General features: G+C 34.8%; 1 protein-coding gene across 1 annotated transcript; it reads left to right on the forward strand.

Annotated features, from left to right (window-relative positions):
- Positions 1 to 522: 522 nt before the first annotated feature.
- On the forward strand, positions 523 to 18779 carry LOC111712063 (uncharacterized). The gene is made up of 27 exons (XM_023486573.1): positions 523 to 828; positions 1041 to 1100; positions 1938 to 2060; positions 2361 to 2434; positions 2726 to 2794; positions 4403 to 4516; positions 4930 to 4995; positions 5522 to 5569; positions 6025 to 6073; positions 6587 to 6756; positions 7076 to 7702; positions 8005 to 8872; positions 9232 to 9286; positions 10201 to 10300; positions 11026 to 11095; positions 11831 to 11948; positions 12390 to 12459; positions 13530 to 13628; positions 14074 to 14171; positions 14622 to 14923; positions 15111 to 15256; positions 16043 to 16105; positions 16442 to 16509; positions 17017 to 17098; positions 17214 to 17313; positions 17972 to 18107; positions 18462 to 18779. The coding sequence occupies exons 1-27, from the start codon at positions 570 to 572 to the stop codon at positions 18508 to 18510; spliced, it is 4083 nt and encodes a 1360-aa protein (XP_023342341.1). The 5' UTR covers positions 523 to 569; the 3' UTR covers positions 18511 to 18779.
- Positions 18780 to 20137: the final 1358 nt, after the last annotated feature.

The raw sequence follows: 20137 nt of genomic DNA on the forward strand, positions 1-20137 counted from the left end.
CGGGTTAGGTAAGGCTAGGACACTTCCTGGGCCGAGCGCTGCGGCTAGAACATGCTAGGGTGCAAGCGCTGCGGCTAGGACAGGCTAGGTTGCCGGGTGCTGCGGCCACACAACCAACTTTATCCAGCCAGGGGGTCCAAAAATCGTTCTCAAAGAAATTATTCCCTTCCCCACACCACCAGGGGCGTATGAGGGCTTTTGTTTGGGGGGGGGCACAATTTGCGCGCGCCCCCCTCTTAAAATTAATTTAAATCATATTTTGTTCTGCAAAACAATTTGATAAGAAACTGACAAAAAAGTAATAAAAACATTTATTTAAAATTACTGCAGCAGATGATCTTAGAGAGCTTGCTGTTTTAACAAAGCCCCCTCTGTATTCCATAAATATTTAGTTTCAGATATTTAGATTTTAGACTTTTAAATATCATTTTTGAACAAATATCTTCAGATTTCTTAACAAATATCTTATTTATCAGACACAATACCTAACCATCTAGATAAAATTATTTTTTATCAATTTAAAACCAATATTTATTATCTTCAGATCAAATATGTTTGCTTGAGTCATCATGGGTGACCATGATAACACTGGGATGCGGGAAATGAGTCAGGAAAAGAGTGGAATGCGGGAAATAAAGTCTGAAAAAAGCGGAATGCGGGAGATGAGCCAAGAAAAGATCGGAATGCGGGAAATTAAACCTGAAAAGGGTGGAATGCGGGAAATGAATCAGGAAAAAAGCAAAATGCGGGAAACAAATCAAGAAAATATTGGAATACTTGAGTTGGATCTCGAGTTTTTAGATCTTAACTCTTCTCTCCATCCACTAGGAAAACTAATCATCAATATTGGAGATTTAACACATTTCCGAGTTTCATTGGTTAAAATATGTATATGAATAGCTGTTGACAACACATGAGCCAATAGCTAATTTATGGTCAAGGGCGTAGAAATGATTTCTTTTAGGGTGTTGCAAAAATTTCTCAAATCATTAAAATAGTTGACACTTTATATTAGACATGGTTAAACGTTGAATTCGCAGATAATGCAGACAAATCTATACTAGACGCTGTAGTTAAACCACCACCTATACCCCTCCCAGGTAAGAAGGGTGTCATGTTTATATTTTTTTAAGAACAAGTCCCAGTCAACCTTTTTAGAAATTTACCTCACATCCCTTCTCCTTCTTTCATCAGAAATTGTAATGGCTACCCAAATAGATTCTAGTACATTAGTTGGCAACGTTGAATTTGTACTCTCAGTACAGCTGTTTTCTGACGTCACAAGTGTCGACAGTCTTTGTGTCCGACAAAATTATTGATAATAGTGACAATTTTAGACTTTGTGCTTATCTTACAGTGAAATAAGTGAAATTTTATGTGTTCGTTATTTTCTGTTATTAAACTTTTTTATTTAATCTTGGTAAACATGTCAACTAATGAGAGAAAATTTCGTTTTCCTTGTTATATTTAACACTTGTGACGTCATGTATAATTGATCCAGTTCGCTGTGCCGCCTATTGTACTTGGTAATCTATTTGTGGCTACCCATCTTTGCCTGAAGTGCTGAATTAAATTAGCATGACAAATCTGTAAAGGGATTCATGAGATATGATCGAATATTACTACGTTATGATTTAAAGATACATTTTTTTAATTTATTGTATTTATTAATTGTATTTGAATTATATAAATGTGGGAAATAAACTGAAGGTGAATATCTTTGTTATTTCAACTGACCCTTCATCTCCAATTCTCAATGGTACACTTGAAACCTTAACGTCGTTCTTCTAGCTAGTGATCAATTCTGACAATTTCTTCCATTGTTTCTCTCTTACAGAGAACACTATGATATTCTAATTTGGGGGTTAGGATTAGGAGTTTTTAGAATTCTAGTTCATTATTTTCAAAAGTGTGAACAATCCTTTGAAATATTGCAGGGGATTGCCGAGTCTGGATAACTCCTGCAAGATCTCCTGATTGTGAGTTTGGTGATGCTACAGCCATGTTTAAATCTCTTCAACTTAATCCTAACGCAGCTGTTTTTCAGATTCCCTCTTCAGGAACAAAGAAAATAAAACGATTTGATATAAAAACAATGTTAATTCCCAAAATACAAATTCTGTGTTAAATGTTGATCAGAACTTGTGCTTACTTTCACCCTTTAATTAAGTATGAATGAAAAAGCTTATTTTTGTTTGTTTTTTTGTAAATAAAGGCTTTTGGTTTTTTACCTTACCCTAACCCCCTTTATGTGTTCCACCTCAATTACTTATCAAGCATTTTTTTCATGAAAAACTTAAATCAAGTGTTAAAAAACACTAAAAAAAATATTTAATAAAAAATTTTCTCTTGATGTAAAGATAAACCTGGAAAAAAGTTGAACGCAGCCTCTGCACCCTTCATTCCTCATATACCGATCCCATCACAACATCAGGAAAGTTATTCATCTCCCCCCCCCCCCTACACAATTTTGTACATTGTAACTTAAATATAAATTTCAGGATTTCTTCGATTTTTCTTTTTTCATGGTCGATGGTAATTTGCCATGGTGGATTTTTCAAATAATCATTATTTAAGCAAAAAAAAATTGCTCAACTATAAGAATTACCTAAGGTTCAGTCGTATTGACGATTTTTGGACACAAACAAGTCAAATATACAAATATAATCTTATCTTTTTAATAAAAGTTTAAAAAAGGTTAGATGATGAATTTGATTTTTTTCAGCACGCCCAAACCATTCACATCAATAATCTAACAACAAACCTAAATTATGTTCTCAATTCAGATAATCAGGTACTTCTTACTCATACAGAACAATTAATCTAATATAATATTAAAACTCAAATTTTGGTTCAAAATCAAGAAAAATTTGCTTTGACTATTAAATTATACAAAGATAAACGAAATATTACCGAAAATACGTGGATGCCTCAATAAATGTTCTCGTTGACGCCGTTTTAGTTTTTTTTATGTAAGTAGGCCCAATATTCGAAAATGTGCTCGGTCTCCTTTCCAAAGATCTACAAAATAAAAATCTTAAATTGATTTTGTTTTATACGTTTTACACAACAAATTTGAATAAATGTCGAAGTTTTCAATGATAGAATTAAGGATTTTTCAAAATAAATGACGCATGGTCTTAGGAAAGGGACCGAGTACATTTTAAAGGATAAAACGGCATATTAGAGCAAAATGTTATAACGACGATCCACCAATTTATGGGCATTGCACTGAATAGTAACACTTTTTAGCGCATTAAAACGAAGTTTAGCGGGTTAAAAAGCAATAAATATGTTCGGAAATGGGACCGAGCACATTTTCCAATTTTAGGCCTAGTTTCAAAGATTAAAACGACATTTTAGAGGGAAATGTTCCATCGATAACCCCCCCCTTAGGGTGCCGATGAAAAAAAATCCCAAATGTGCGACACAATTTTTAGGAAGCAATATGGTTAAACTAGCTCAAATACGAAATTTTAGCATTTCAAAATAATTTTCCAAAATGGCCCGCCCATTTTACTGTTTCCCCGCCATTTTTGGCCTTTTTTAACCTTTTTTAATCATTCTTGGCTAAATAGGGTGAACTCAGTCAATGTTCAGGGATTTAAAGAGTGATACCATTTTGGAAATCCTTTATCTTAGTTTAAACGATATTTGACAATTTTTTTCGATTTTTTTTGTTTTTTGATGAGTCAAATTTTAGAAAAAGGTGAAAAATCGCGACTTTTTTACACCTTTTGTCAGCACCCTCGGGGAGTGGTGAAAGTAATTTTTTTATCAAACTTAACACAATACTATTTGAAAATATTATAACAGTTCAGAAATGGCCTAAAAATGTTTTATTGACAAGTTTAGAGGGAAATGTGTAAGATATTTTATGAAAAACAATTTTTATATAAGTTCCATCATTTGAATTGCGGGTTTACAGGATCCTTTAAAAAATAAATATATGGAAGGTAAAAGTAATTATAATCTAAAATCATTATAAATCAATGCAAGCTACATTTGATACAATGTTTGTAAATAAAAAGATTATCAGAATATATTCATTTTGTCCATTCTCACCATGAAACACAAGACAAATGCATTTTAAGAGGAGTATTGTGACATAAACCAGTCAACTCCCACCTTACTTCTTTAAAAACCCAGTTCCTTGCCCCCATCCCCCATTTTTGGGGAATGTACCTACTACCTACTTGGAGTAATTTTTAACACAATACTACGATGTTGAATAGGCAAAAAAGCCTAAATATATTTTTTCCAGTACAATTGCTGAACGATTTTCTAATGTTAATTTCATAGAAATATCATTAAAAGATTACTGAACAATATCTTTAAAAAAAATTATCAAATGATAATCAAAAATCAAGAAATGGAAAATCTTAAGTTACCAATGTTATAGAGTGTGAAGATGCCTCTAAATAGCATGGAGAGTGGGACTGGACAGGCTATGCCGATACCGTTTACAGTATCCGGTTCATACCCCGGATACATTCATCCTTTCCAACAATCCCAGGTACAGAATCTCCAGTTGTTATTCCTAATAAATTCATCCTTTCCAGCAGTCCCAGGTACAGTATCCAGTTCATATCCAGGACACATTCATCCTTTCCAGCAATCTTAGGTACGGTATTCGGTTCATATCCCAGATACATTCATCCTTTCCAGCAATCCTTGGTTCAGATCCAGGATACATTCATCCTTTCCAACAATCTCACTTACAGTTTCCGGTTCTTATTCCAGATACATTTATCCTGTTCAACAGTCCCAGGTACAGTATCTGTTCCTATCCTGGATACATTCATTCTTTCCAGCAATCCCAGGTATAGCATACGGTTCATATTTCAGAATACATTAATCCTGAAATATTTTATTATTCCCTGGAAGACAATATTCAAACAAGCATGGTTTAAAAGCTTTACTTTTCAGGGATATAAAGCTGCCGGGTATCAGTCTCCAGTTGTTGTCTGTCAAGACATAACTCAACAACAGCAGGTTAGATCTTGTCTCATAGTTATTTTTTGTTTTCAGGAACTATCGTAGTAATGATAAGTAACCCTCCATCTATATAGAGGCTATTTTTGTTTCACATCAGTATTCCAAAAACCTTATTTCTGGCTGAATTCTGACAATATCTCTCTTGCTTTCCAAAAGCAAGAAACATGCAAGTTACTTTTCCAGAGGAACGGCAAATGTAAAAAAATCTGTTTCGAAAACAAAAACATGTTAATCAGACATGACCACCCTACCAACGCATGGTCATTAAATTCGTTCAAAGTTCTCAAATTTTCAGTAATGCATTTTTAATTTTTGTATCTTCCATGCTGACTAACAGATTTGGTTGATGCCATCTTAAATATGATTTACATATGTAAGCAGTAAGAACCTAGGAAAACTATGTTCTCTCATGTGATCTTTTTAAGCAGCACGAAAGTTTTATTTTTTAAATTAAAAGCATAAATAAAATTTTTAATTTTTCAAAACTTTTTTTCTTTCCATGTTTTTATTTAGTTTTATTTAGTTTTTTCGCCCAGTGTTTGATAAAAGAGACCAAACAGTAGATTTTAAGGTAAGTAAGGAAAATGCCTTTCACTCTTTGAGGAATACAACTTGATCTTGGGTCATCTAAATAATGCCTTTCACGCTTTAAAGAATACAGCTTTGTCTTGGGTCTAAATAATGCCTTTCATGCTTTAAAGAATACAGCTTGGTCTTGGGTCATCTAAATAATGTCTTTCAATCTTGGGTCGTCTTAATAAATTCTTTCACTCTTTGAGGCATACAACTTGGTCTTGGGTCGTCTTAAGTAATGCCTTTTAAGGAATACAACTTGGTCTTGACGGGTTTGCTAGCCAGAGTCCGGCACTTCTATGCTTTTGTAAAGTCCCATGGGTCAGGGTACTGGATTGAACAGGATTTGGGCCAAGTCCCATAATGTCTGATGGCGGTCTGAGGATTCCTCATTTGGGATCTGCCTCGATCATTTCTTAAATTAAAAAATGATAATGATAATAATAATTTCAGGCATGTGAAGCAGATCTTGCCTTTGGTTCTCATCCTCCAGTAGTTTCAGGCAACCCATACATTTGATGGTTTAAACAGATTCAGGAGTGTTTATTAGTTCTGAGATTCATATTTCACCCTTTCAAATCATTTTCTTTCCACAAAGTCACAGCTGGGACAAATGGAAAAATTACACTCTTGTGCAGAATATCATTATTCAAATAATTTTTAATGTTAGAATTTAAGGAATTAAAATGAAGATAAACTTTGGAAAGATTTTAATAATCTAAAGGAAGGAAGCCAAAACTTGACTTTCAGATCACTGACATAATGTTAAAAGATTACCAAAACATAATCAAATGATAAACAAATGATTTCCCAAAAATAAATGATAGATCACTGCAAGTTGATGGAACATGGGTTAGCATTGGGTGAGAAAAATTCAAATAAGACACTACTCTCTGTGGTTTGTTTAGTGAAAAGAGTATTATCATTATTATTTTAATATCCTTAATCTAGCTTTCTTCTTCTTTTTCCTTACTCTTTAAGCAGAGAGGATATTAGAATTTATGGTTGAATTTAGTGAAAGGAAAACTGTATGATGATGATGATGTGAACGAGACTCCAGCACCAGTAATTAAAACTTCCTCCAACTTCACCGCCATCAGCTCCCAAGAGTCAGGGAAAAAGGATCAGGGTCCTGATACATCTGCTCAGAGTGCCCAGAAGTCCTCAGTAAATATAAATGCACAGGTGATTTATTAGATACTGAGATACTGATTGTTCGGAGCTGGACTCTCCGAGTTCTTACCACCTAAAACTTCTAAGGGTTAAAACCATTATTTTTAAAAATAAAAATGAAAAAAGAAGTTACAGATAAAAATATACTTAACAAAATACTTTTAACAATGTTAGATGTTAATATTTTAGAAATGTCATATTGCCCATTGTGGGCTTTTTTATGTCGAAGGAAAACCGTTCCTTATGTAACTGAACAATAGTATTCACTAGTTTTGTTACATGAAACCCTGACAAAGAACTATTTTTTTTGATTTATGGATTTCTTGTTTAGTCTGAGCAAAATTTAATCTACTCCTCAGTTCCTGTGTCTGTCTTATCCAGACCTACCCCTACCCAACCCTATCATCTTCAGCCAACCAACCAACCTTATCCTCAGCCAACTAATCAACCCTATCCTCCTCAGCTAATCAGTCAGCCCTATACTCAGGCTAGTCAGCCTTATCCTTCCCAACTGGTTAATCTGTCCTATCCTACCTCTACCTATCCTTCCATACCTCAGGGTAAACAATCCTTTAACCCTTCTATCAACTCTTTCCCGTCCCAGAGCCAGTCTACTACCTCCTACACTCCGCAGGCTCCCACACAATCCTCCTACTCCCCCCAGACACCCATACACTCGTATTCCATTCAGCAATCAACTAACCCTGCCTTCCAGTCTGGAAGCCTGCCAATTAGTGCAGCTGTGCACACACCCCAGCGAACACAACCAATTCAAAGTTATCCGCCCAACCAAGGATACTCAGTTGCTCAAGCCAGTCCTGGGGGTTTAGCAGTTCAAAACAACTCTAACACAACTGGAATTCAAGGATATCCCACCACAGTTAATAAGTTATATGCTGGTCAACATCCAGCATCTGCACCTCCTGCTCCACAACACACCAATCACCACCAGTCCCAGGCAATGATTTTTAGCATATTTATACAGAATCTGTCTATTCATAATAAAACCATGAAATTATTTTGTTAGCATAGATAATACTTTTTTTAACAACAATCATTACTTATATGAAGATACAAAGCCTGTTTAAGAGAAGACTAAACTGAAAACAGAAAGTATTGAAGTCATATCTGTGAATTTTGAGTCCAAATTTTCAATGTTAATCTCTTTTGGCTGGTATTTCCTTAATTCATTTTATTCTTGTTCTGAAACATCTCAGTAAATGCGCATTTCCTTAGTTCAATGACTAGGTTCTTTTCTAGGCACCTTATGTCAGTCAGCAGGGAGAATATTCTGACGAAGCTCATCTCAGTAGACATGGACACCAGGGCCAAAATGTTCATGCTTCCAGTCATATACAAGGGCCTCACATCCATGTACAACAGGGGCCTCCCAATCATATACAACAGGGTCCTTCTAGCCATGTACAACAGGTGCCCAGTCATGTACAACAGCAGGGTTCTGGAAACAGTAAAATGCTGCAGAGCGGAGTGCAGCAAGGTCCATCAAATAATGCGCAAATGGGTTCTACAAGCCAAATACCACAAGGTAATTTTAGCCAGGCCCAGCAAGGCCAGACAATTCCTCAGCAGCAGGCTAATCAAGGTCAGATCACTGTCCAGCCCAAGTCTGCTAACACTCAGCAGAACTATTCTACTCCCTCTGCACCCACTAGTAGTGAGGCTAGACCTCTTTCTGTCGATCAGAATGTTGCTTCTAGTTCAGGTGGAGAAACAAGGTCGCTCAAACATGATAGCCATGGTGTCCATCTGGTTGATGGACAAGAGCAGAGAAGTAGACCTGCTGTTCCACAACCTGGATCAGAAACTAACAAAGCTGTTCCAGGCTTTTCAGCTTCATCTAACCAAACCCATCAGGCTGACCTACAAGCTGGTAAACCTGCAACTTTGCAGACCCAAACTTCTCAACTTGAACCTGAACCTGTAAAACCTTCTGCAAGCTCTGAGGTTGATTCTGTAGAAGGTGGCGGGCAGAGAGAGGAGGAAGTTGGTGCCCATGTTGGTGGAAGTTGGGCTAGTCTCTTTAAGAACTCTGCTGCACCTGTACAGTCCACTGAGAAACCTACTGCTCGTATTTCTCCTTTCACAGCATCAGAACCATTAGCTCCAGGTACAGTGTAACTTTTTGGTATAATACGGTATTGTACCGTTGTACGGTAATGTAACTTAATGTGTGATACGGTACTACATAATATTGCATAGAATAAGTACAGATTACAACAATTTATTTTAGAACATAATAAGGCTATTCAGTACGGTACGGTACGGTACGGCACGGTAGTCTATGAAATTATCTGTCTTTGACAAATCTGTTCTGTCTACGAAAAGTCTTATCTATGAATTATTCTGTCAATGAAATGTCTTATATCTGAAATGTTCTATCTATGATTTTTTATCTATGAAATGACTTTCATAAAATGTCCCAACACCTATTGTAAACCTCGCATATCACTTATATACTGTTCATAGGTGCTGTATCAGAACCAGCAGAGGCAGGAGACAGGAAATCGAAGGAACTCGGGAAGTAAGTTCTCTCACTCATATTCCTGTCTTCATTCAACATACTAGTTAAAACATTATTCCAATTTTTACAAAATGCATGAATTTGAAAACTTCTTAAAGGGAGTGACCGGCTATGTAAGGTAGTTGAACTGAGTATGCAGTGTTGTAGAATACTTCTTTCGGATTCATTTGAGACATATAAAATGTTTAAAGATCTGTAAATCCTGAGTTGAAGCGCAAATTCGACGTTCAAAACTCTTTACTTTGGGGGTGGGATACGTTTTCAAAATTATAAATTTCTACTACGAAAGTATCTCTTAATTCAATTGAAAATTATAAAATAACGACAACGAAAAATAAAGTAAGAATTATACAGTAATCTAATAAAATGGTTAGGAACATATCTCTAAAAAGAAATTTGTCAATAAATCAATGCTAAAATCGATTATTTCGTTTTCATTATTGTATCGAATTTCTTATTTTCTTTGAATTTATTCGCAGATTTCTTCAAATTCTTTAAATGTCGTCTTTTCAATAATAATTTTAGAAAATATGCAGAAAATCTACAGAAAATCTTTGTGAATAATGAGAAACCAGAATAATGAGAAAATAGACACTAATAATTGAACAAGATTACTTATTTTCGATGATAAGATTAATTTGCTTTTCTCAAAATGTTCCTATACATGACGTCTGTAGTTTATTATGGAACTTTTTACATTTTATGTCGTCGTTATTTAATGATTTAAAAAAACTAATTCCGAAAACGTATCCACCCCCCAAAGTAGGAGTTTTGAACGTCGAATTTGCGCTCAAACTCAGGATTTACAGATCTTTAAAAAGCTAAATATGTCTCAAATAAATGTCTACCTTTTTTCATAATTACCTTTTATTTATTATTTTTTTTACTCGGCCTTGATGAGGTTTATATTTTAGGTTTCTGTTAGACTACAGATTGAGTCACTATGCGCCTGCACTAATGCCCCGTGGATTATCTAACCGATCCAACTGGTGCTTTGTAAATGCCATCCTTCAGGAAAACACAGATTATGTTCCTGTGATCACTCCCACCAACCCCGTTATTTTATGTCCCCTTCCCTTTACGCTCCTATTCCTGTTTTTCAGAGCTGCTTCAAAAATCATGCTTTTATTTTTGGTGTCGTTAAATTTCAAAATGTGTAACAAGCGATTGCTTGAGAATATTTTTACATTTTGGACATAAGCTATTGAAGGCGATATATATTCCGGACGACTGTTCCCGATTCGGTCTTTCAAATTTTTTTTTATTCACCTCTTTGACACCAAATATATATTACGTTTATTTACTGAAAGAACCAACGAGTGGGGGAGGCATGCCGCATCCGATTTTCTTTTTTTTTCAAAAATGACTGTCACTAAATGGATTTGCTTCAGTACCCTGTACCTGTAAGCGCTTCGTTTCAACATGTCTTCCTGCTAAATTTAAAAACGCGTGGGCCTTCCCGTCTTATCTGCAGACCTTATTGTATCGAACGTTAGGTTGTCTTTTGATAAAAGTAATATTATTTTTAAATAACTCTAATCTTGGGCGAACCGCCTGCTTTTCAGAGAGACTCCAGAAACGGAGCTGTCTTGGGCGGATCGCCTAGTTTAAGTCTTCTCCCTAGGGTGACACGGTTCGGTTTGCCCATGGATACGTTTCGGCAGCTAGGAGCGCCGACCCCTATTTCATTGAATGATGAGTTGTCCTTTAATAATAATAATAATCTGTGTGATCTAAAGGCTCTACTGGCTTGTCCTCCATTCTATAACCTGTTTAAGAATATACCCCTCGTCTCCGGTCTTAAATCAGGTATTGAGATAATCAATAGATATTATTTTTTGCCAAGGGTATACAATACATATATTTTATATTCCAGAATAACAGCTGTATATCCATGAATATGAATAATAGGATACAATACATATATTTTATTGGAAATAATTACCCCCACTAGACAAAATAATCAAATCATATGATTGTGCGGTCAGGGACGTGAATTACGATTATGGGGGTCGTGGGATTTGATTTAATATGTGGACTTGTGGGGTCTTAACCTTTGCCCTCTCTTTGCATATTTATAATGTGTATTGTGTCTGGGGTTAAAAAATAATGGGAACATCTGGTTTTCTTTTTTAAAAGATAAATTTGTTTTGCAGAAACGACTCCACATATAAGTAGACTTCATAAATGAATATTAGTTGGAACTAATTCTGCAAGTCTCACTTCTTGTATTGTTGTGATTTAGGGGGTACTAAGTCCTCTTAACCCCCCCCCCCCGCTGTTTTTTTACATCATTAAGCACATTTATTAGATTATGAAATTAATACAGAAGATAGATTTTAATCTAAAGAAATTATTATCTTCCGTTAGCCCTCAAAATCACATACTTTATTTTATTTCTTGTCAATGAATGGATGTCAATTAGATGGTTAGATATTTAAAAATATGCCAGATGTCCCAAACACTAGAACCCATAAAGATCAGCATTTAAATATTGGTTGATTTTGTTTATTTTCCACAATCCTTGATAATACATTATTTCAGGTAAACCCGTGTCTCCGATGCTTGAATGCTTGATTGATTTCATCCATGAGTTCCACCCCCTGGAGACCATATCTAAGCCTCAAAAGAGAGAGAAGGGAAGGAAGAAAGAAGAAATTAGGTTGGTTTCTATTTTTGTCAAGGATCTTTCTTGAACATGAACAGTGCCAACCCCCATCTAATAACTTGTGCTGACAAAAAACAACAATTTCTTATCAAAAGCTAATGAAAGAATTAAATTTATGAGAAAAAATTATCTAAAAAGATAATTATTTGAATACTTCAGTAAAGCCTGGAAACTAGAGCTGAAAAGGTTGTTGTTGAATATTTATAATTAATCCCGATCATTTGAACTCGATATCGACTGTGGGCACTTATAGTTCGTTGATCATTGCTTAATCTCTTGTTATTCCTCCCCTGCAGATCAAAGTTCCCTTCAATCCCTGATTGGGGAACGATTATCAAGTGGTATGTCGATTAAAGATTAAATTAATCTGCAGATTAACAAAAGATCAAGATCAAGAGATCCACACTACATGATTACATCTTAACTTTAATTTAGGATTGGATCAAGTCTTGAACCAAGCTACGTTTACAAGATGCTTTTAAACCTGTCTTCTGACACTTTCAAGGTATCTATATAATTTGTATGTAAAGTAGTAATCTCTGATTGTATTTTTTGTATGTCGATCATAACTCATTAACCCCTTGACCGATTCAGCTCAAATATTGATTGGGAAACTCGAGAGAACCACGGGAATATTCTTAGCTTGGTTTTAAAATTCTAAGTAGCGTGGGGCAACTTTTATAGGGGGAAATCAAGGCAAAGCTAGTTGAGGAAATTATAAAATGTAGATATATTAAGTTAAGCTGACATCTTTTTTAATATCAAAACAATTACGCCCAATGGTAAATAATGAAGTACAAGAGTAAAGCTTGAAAATAATGAAATCAAGACTATTATAAAAGAGCAAATATATTTTATTTGTCTTTCAACCGCTCCTTGATGTTTTTCTAAGTTTTGCCTTTTTGTTGGTACTTCATTATTGTATCCCCATACGCCAATAAAAGCATAATGAGTGGCTTTCCATGCTTTTATTGGCGGGTTTTAATTAATATTTCAAATCAATGAATCAATAAATCTTGACCGTCATGAATAGTCCAATCTAGAATTTCAGCTGGATCATCAGAGCTGAAAACTTTAGAATGAGATATCCTAAATCCCAATTATTTAATCTGAGTATCCAATGGACACACTTTTGGTTTTCTTCTTAAACCGTTCTTTCTTGGATATAGTAGAGAAAAATCAAAAACCGGTTTTTTAAAATTTAGAGAGTCCCTCCCGTTTCTGAATATAATCTTAAATGACGCGCATAATTTCAAATTTATCGGCTTCATAAATGCGACTCTGATTGGTTGAATTTTATACACTTTTCAGGATACAAGTACAAGATTAGGTTAGTCTCGATATTAAGAAAAAGAGAGAATCAAGCGTTTCTCTCAATATTGAGATCAATGCTTGATCTCCTCTTTTACTTAATCTCCAGATTAAATGATGCTTGTTCTACTCTTGTTATTGATCTCCAGATTAATTAACCGATCGGGATTAAGGCTATCCCATTCTAAAGTTTTCAGAACTCAGATGACTTTTATTGAGAAAAAGCAAGCCAACAGACACACAAGATAGAAATAAAATTTTCAGGTTGTTGAGGGAAGGCAAGAAGACGCCGAGGAATTTTTAACTTGTTTACTCAACGGAACATCGGACGAGATGCAGACCCTTATTAAACAAGTTGTACAGGTATACAGGGGTGTATTATTATGACACCACAGNATACTAAGGAGAAGACTAAGTAGGAGATAGGAGTTTAATATTGATAATACTAAGTAGAAGATTAAGTAGGAGATAGGAGTTTAATATTATATATATATAGTATTTATTTTCAAACACTAAATACAAAATAATAATTTATAATTGTTCAGCTTAAAATAAAATACTAAAGAAAATTTATTATGAGCCAATTGAAAATATAATGTTTGATAATTTTGTTTGATCGTTTTTGTCTAAACAAAGTATGCATATTGAAATCTCAACTAATAACACTAAGTAGAAGATAAAGTAGGAGATAGGAGTTTAGTTTGGATAATACTAAGGAGAAGACTAAGTAGGAGATAGGAGTTTAATATTGATAATACTAAGTAGAAGATTAAGTAGGAGATAGGAGTTTACCATAAGTTATGTTAAGGAGAAGAAAGTCAATGAGAAGAAGGATGATGAGGATGAAGGAGAGGGTGATGGGGACTGGAAGGAGGTGGATTCTAGGGGTAAAAGCTGTATCACAAGGTACTTTAATCTCTTGTTCATCTAGAATCTTCAATTATTTAATTTTTGATGTATTTTTTTTTTAAATCTTATTTTCTTATATTTTTTATTTTATAGGGTTGCCTCTAAAACCTTGCACATATATAACTTTTTCTATTATTTTAAGAAATAAGAAATGTTAAACATTTCGCCGAATTTTTTCCAATAAAAATACGAATCGACCTTTTTTGAAATTGTTTGAATCTGGCGAATATTTACGTAAAAATGCACAGATTAGACAGAAGTCCCCGAAAATGTACGTTATTATCACTGAAGGAAAGGAAAGCCACCCTCAATCTGAAATGTAAAATTTAATTATTCTAATTATTAAGTCACTAGTTTTTTCCTGATTTCTATTACATTTAGACGAATCGCGTCTGACACTACTGCTCCAGTCACCCCTATCCAAGCTATGATTTCTAATATATTTAGACGTATTGCATCTGACACTACTGCTCCAGTTACCCCTATCCAAGCTATGATTTCTAATGTATTTAGACGTATTGCATCTGACACTACTGCTCCAGTCACCCCTATACAAGCTATGATTTCTAATATATTTAGACGTATTGCATCTGACACTACTGCTCTAGTCGCCCCTATCCAAGCTATGATTTCTAATGTATTAAGACGTATTGCATCTAACATTTGTTTCCCTTTTACCCCTATCCTAGCTATGATTTCGGTGTTAAGAACTGTAACAATTTCCCTAGTGGCATCTTACCAAAGGTTTGGTTAGGTCCTCTGAGGCGCCGCAGGCTACAATGTGGGCCGATCACCTCGTCTAGGATGGGCTAGGGGCCGAGCGCTGTGTTTCTGACACTAATTTCCCTCTCACCCCTACCCAAGCTATGATTTCTAATGTATTTAGACGTATTGTATCTTACACTAATATCCCTCTCATCCCTATCCATATCCAAGCTATGATTTCTAATATAACTAGACGTATTGCATCTGACACTACTGCTCCAGTCACCCCTATCCAAGTTATGATTTCTAATGTATCTAGACGTATTGCATCTGACACTACTGCTCCAGTTACCCCTATCCAAGCTATGATTTCTAATGTATTTAGACGTATTGCATCTTCCCTCTCATCCCTATCCATATCCAAGCTATGATTTCTAATATAACTAGACGTATTGCATCTGACACTACTGCTCCAGTCACCCCTATCCAAGCTATGATTTCTAATATATTTAGACGTATTGCATCTGACACTACTGCTCCAGTCACCCCTATCTAAGCTATGATTTCTAATGTATTTAGACGTATTGCATCTGACACTACAGCTCCAGTCACCCCTATCCAAGCTATGATTTCTTATGTATTTAGACGTATTGCATCTGAAACTACTGCTCCAGTCACCCCTATCCAAGCTATGATTTCTAATGTATTTAGACGTATTGCGTCTGACACTACTGCTCCAGTCACCCCTATCCAAGCATCATTTTTCTTTTTTATCAGTTATTCTAAAACGAAAAAATTACATTTTTATATCCTTTAAAGGGAGTGACCGGCTATGTAAGGTAGTTGAAGTGAGTATGCAGTGTTGTGGAAAACTACTTCTTTCGGATTCATTTGAGACATATTAGACTTTTTAAAGATCTGTAAATCCTGAGTTTGAGCGCAAATTCGACGTTCCAAACTCCTTTTTTTGGGGGGTGGATACTTAGGACCCGGTTTAGAAAATAAAAATCAATCTGATCATCGAAAATAAGTAATCTTGTTCAATTATTAGTTTCTATTTTGTTTTCCACAACGCATACTCAGCCGGTCACTCCCTTAAAGGAGCTTTAAGTGACCTCTTTGAATGTCAGGTGAGATAAAGTTTTTGACTGACGTTTTTTCAGGCGCTAGTTCAAAATTTTGATTCTGAAGATATTGATGGATACATTTGCCAGAAAACTAAACAGGTATATTTATCTAATAATTTTTTCACCTTTTTGTATTTTGACAACTAATTAAAATTCGTATACGCAATTAGCATTTTTTTTTCCGGATACACAATTAGCAATTACACGCAATTACATTCGCCAGAAAACTGAACAGGTATTTTTATCGAAAAAATTTGCAAATTCCGCGATTATTTAGACGTATTGCATCTGACACTACTGCTCCAGTCACCCCTNAAAATCATTTGGCGGGGGTGTAATTCTGAAAAATATACACCCCTGTTATTATATGAAGTATTCCGAATCAGAGAACATAATCAAAGTTTTTTAGTCTCTTAAATACATTTTTTATTGTAGGTTGTAGAGGCGTCCCGATCTCTGAGCTTAGAAGAGCTTCCTCCTATTCTTATTCTCCACATGAAAAGGTTTATTTCCTGTTTTTACAATTTTTTAGATTTAAAATTTTTTAGTGAGCGAAAGGTAAATGTTCACTTAGATCCTTAAACCCGAGGTATCTGAGGACGACATTTAGGCTTGAAAAACTACTTAACCATTGAAATGGGTCTGTTTACACTACAGTTCAAAATAGCCTTATATACATGTGGACTTTTTCAAAATATTACAAAGAGATTTTTGTCTCCAGGACATGATTGGGTTGTTACGATCAAATCTCGGAATTTTTCTATTGCGAAAGTTTGGTGTTTATATTGATCTACCAGGAGTTGTAATCTGGCAGCACATTCATCCATCTTCGCTTCATTCATACTGAGAAGAGGGTTGACAAGATTCCAGCTGCCTACGGCTTCTTTTTCAAATCTTGAATTGAGTTTATCTTACTATTTCACAGTTTTATGGATCCCACTTAGTTTAAAACTGAAACCAACATTTGTTTACTAATCCCTAAGTTTACTGTATGTACTGTACTAATTCAGGTTTGTTTACGACGGCAGTACAGGTGGTGTACAGAAGGTGATGAAACCCGTGGATTTTTCCGTCGATCTAGAAATCCCTAAGGTACATACAGTTACATTTTGTTGTTTTTTATTCAAAGATTTTATATTGAACCAATATTTTCTAGGGAATGTTTATAGAACTCTTATGAATTAATTTTATTTTCAATTTTTTTAAGAGTGTACTGTCGAATGAGGCGCGACCTAAATACAACACCAAACAGCGACAATATAAACTATTTGCTGTCGTCTACCACACAGGGCGCGAAGCGACCAAAGGTAATTTTTTTTTTAAATAGCCATGTGTATTGTGTACACTGCACTCAAAATAATGGAATGCAAGAAAGACGACCTTAATCAATTAAATGCAGGATGTGGTAATGTTGATCCGCTCTACTGCCCATCCGTCCTATTGCCCATCCGCTATACTGCCCATCCGGCCTACTGCAACATCTGACCTACGACAGCTGTAGGTCGGATGGGCATATAGTGCATCGGACCTACCACAGCTGTTAAAACCACGTGCTTGTAGGTCGGATGGGCAGTAGAGGGGATGGGCGTAGGTCCAAAAATACACCATCGCAGGATGTACAATAAGGAGTGTCAGTTTACACTTTTTTTTGGAAATTCAAAAAAAAGAAAGCGATAGGTGTGTGTATTAATCCTAATGAAAATTTTTTTTAAAATCAGATCTTATTATTCTGGCACAGGAGACGACATTCAAAACTCTTCAATTTACGCGGTTAACAAAAACTGTAATAAGGCTTTGAATATTACATTATTGGAAAAAAAAACTTTTTTTAACAGATTCTCACCTATCTCTTACTTTAAAATTTTTTAATTTTAACATTGACGCATCTTAATGTACAAGCCCTTTCGGCAATCGGCATCGAATTGATTTCATTTAGAATTTTTAAAAATCAAATGTTTTGTTCAGGTCATTATGTGACTGATGTTTATCACACTGGGTATGGAACATGGTTGCATTGCGATGACAGCGCCATTACTGAGACATCGGAGCAATCTGTAATCACTCCGGCTCAAACTTCAACCCCATATATTCTTTTTTACAGGTTGGTTGCTTGGTTGGGTATTTGATTAGCTGATTGCTTGATTCGTTGCTTGGGTGATTGGTCGAGTGGTTGATTGGTTGATGATTTAATTGATTTGATTGATTTGATTGATTTGATTGATTTGATTGATTTGATTGATTTGATTGATTTGATTTGATTGATTGATTTGATTTGATTTGATTTGATTTGATTTGATTTGATTTGATTTGATTTGATTTGATTTGATTTGATTTGATTTGATTTGATTTGATTTGATTTGATTTGATTTGATTTGATTTGATTTGATTTGATTTGATTTGATTTGATTGATTGATTGATTGATTGATTGATTGATTGATCGATTGATCGATTTAGGCGATGTGACACTATGGTGGGCCTGGATAAAACAGCTGACAAGAAATAAAATGTCGAATGAAATTCTGCGCTTAAAGAAAAAATGTTTAGTTCCACTCTAGCATTTATTTTTTCATAATGCTTAAAGGGGTTCTTAATACCTAAAATATTCCATGTTATTTTCATATTTTTCAGTTCAGAGGTCGAATTTAAAGATGGTTCCACTTAAAATTGTATTCATTGTTTCCACATTTGAGCGGCTGCTCAATTGGAACCGGTTTTTGGCGGTTCAGTGACGTGGTTTGAATTCTTAAAATTTGGCCTCAGCTCAAAATATTTATCATTGATGAGCTAAATTACAGTGTTTATTTGCATTTTTTTATTGTTCTTATGTTTAAAACGTTGGCTAATTTTATATTTGTGAGAAATTTAAATATTTCTTTTATTCCAACTTTACTATTAAATTTTCCCGCGGTGTTATGAATATTTGATTCGCAAAATTTATGGACCATCTATTTGTGCTAAAAAATACGTTTTACGCTGAGCTAAAAGTTTTTCTATTTCTGGGACTGAATTGTGACCCAATTCTATAAGAGGTGCTTGAAAACTGCTTAGCATACAAAACATGTCGTGCAGCGGTACCGTTTTCTCGGATATGCCAGTTATATGAATGCAGAGTTGCTTCAAGTTTTGTCTGCAGTCCCTTTAAACTGGTTAGCATACAAAACATGTCGTGCAGTGGTACCGTTTTCTCGGATATGCCAGTTATATGAATGCAGAGTTGTTTCAAGTTTTGTCTGCAGTCCCTTTAAACTGGTTTAACTGGCTACATTTCTATTTTACCATAATATACTGATTTGGTTAGCATGAATAATGGATTTAATAAAATAATGTAATTTAATTAAATAGAAAAGGCAATTTAAAGATTGCCACTTCCTCTTTTGCCACTAATGAATAATTCTGATTAGAAACCTGTGTCCATCGCGATTTTTAAAATTGTGCTATGACCAAATGCGAATTGATAAAATATCATATCTTTTTACATTATTTCTTGAAATATGTTATATTTAATTACATGTCAGGCTCGGGGAAGAATAAAAAAATAGTTTTTTGTTTTACAAATTATTATCACTAGAATCATTAAAATCGCGTGTAAATTTAAATTAAATTCGCGTTTGCAGTCTCAGGCCATCCTTCCCTCGGTACCAGCCATCCCCTTGGTTTCAGCCCATCCTTCCCCCGGTACCAGCCATCCCTAGGCGGCAAGTTCCTACAGAAATTATAATATTTGTTTATTAAACTCTTATTTGTACTTTTGTAAATAAAGTTATTTTTTTGTGAAATTCATTTTAACCTTAATTTTCAAGTTGAAGGGATGCCAGAATAAAGCCGGTACTAGACTCGGTACCCTCTAAACCTTCGTCTGAGAAAAGATTTTTTTTCTTAATGATTATTCTTAAAAGTTGTGTTGATCCTCTTTGTAAAGATTATGTGGAGAAGGTTTTTAAAAAATCTGAAGTTTTATATCAACTCGTTCATTCTGAATATTTGACCCTGACAGAAGACATGCAAAAAACGAAATGATAGCGATCATTGATTGGTCAAAATTTCCTTTTTTCACCAACATTAATGAAATCAAACTTTAACAGTTGAATGAAAGGTTAGACGATTTCTTTTGAGTTTTGAACTCTATGAAG

This window comes from Eurytemora carolleeae, unplaced genomic scaffold (assembly GCF_000591075.1).
Source record: "Eurytemora carolleeae unplaced genomic scaffold, Eaff_2.0 scaffold1234, whole genome shotgun sequence".
NCBI lineage: Eukaryota > Metazoa > Arthropoda > Copepoda > Calanoida > Temoridae > Eurytemora > Eurytemora carolleeae.

What these genes read in the sequence shown, in the direction of transcription:
- LOC111712063 (XM_023486573.1), top strand. Translation starts at nt 570, where the DNA reads ATGGGTGACCATGATAACACTGGGATGCGGGAAATGAGTCAGGAAAAG. An exon ending in CAGTAAATATAAATGCACAG is followed by an intron (nt 6,757 to 7,075) that starts GTGATTTATTAG and finishes TTTCTTGTTTAG; the next exon opens with TCTGAGCAAAATTTAATCTA. An exon ending in TCCAAGCTATGATTTCTAAT is followed by an intron (nt 15,257 to 16,042) that starts GTATTTAGACGT and finishes ACGTTTTTTCAG; the next exon opens with GCGCTAGTTCAAAATTTTGA.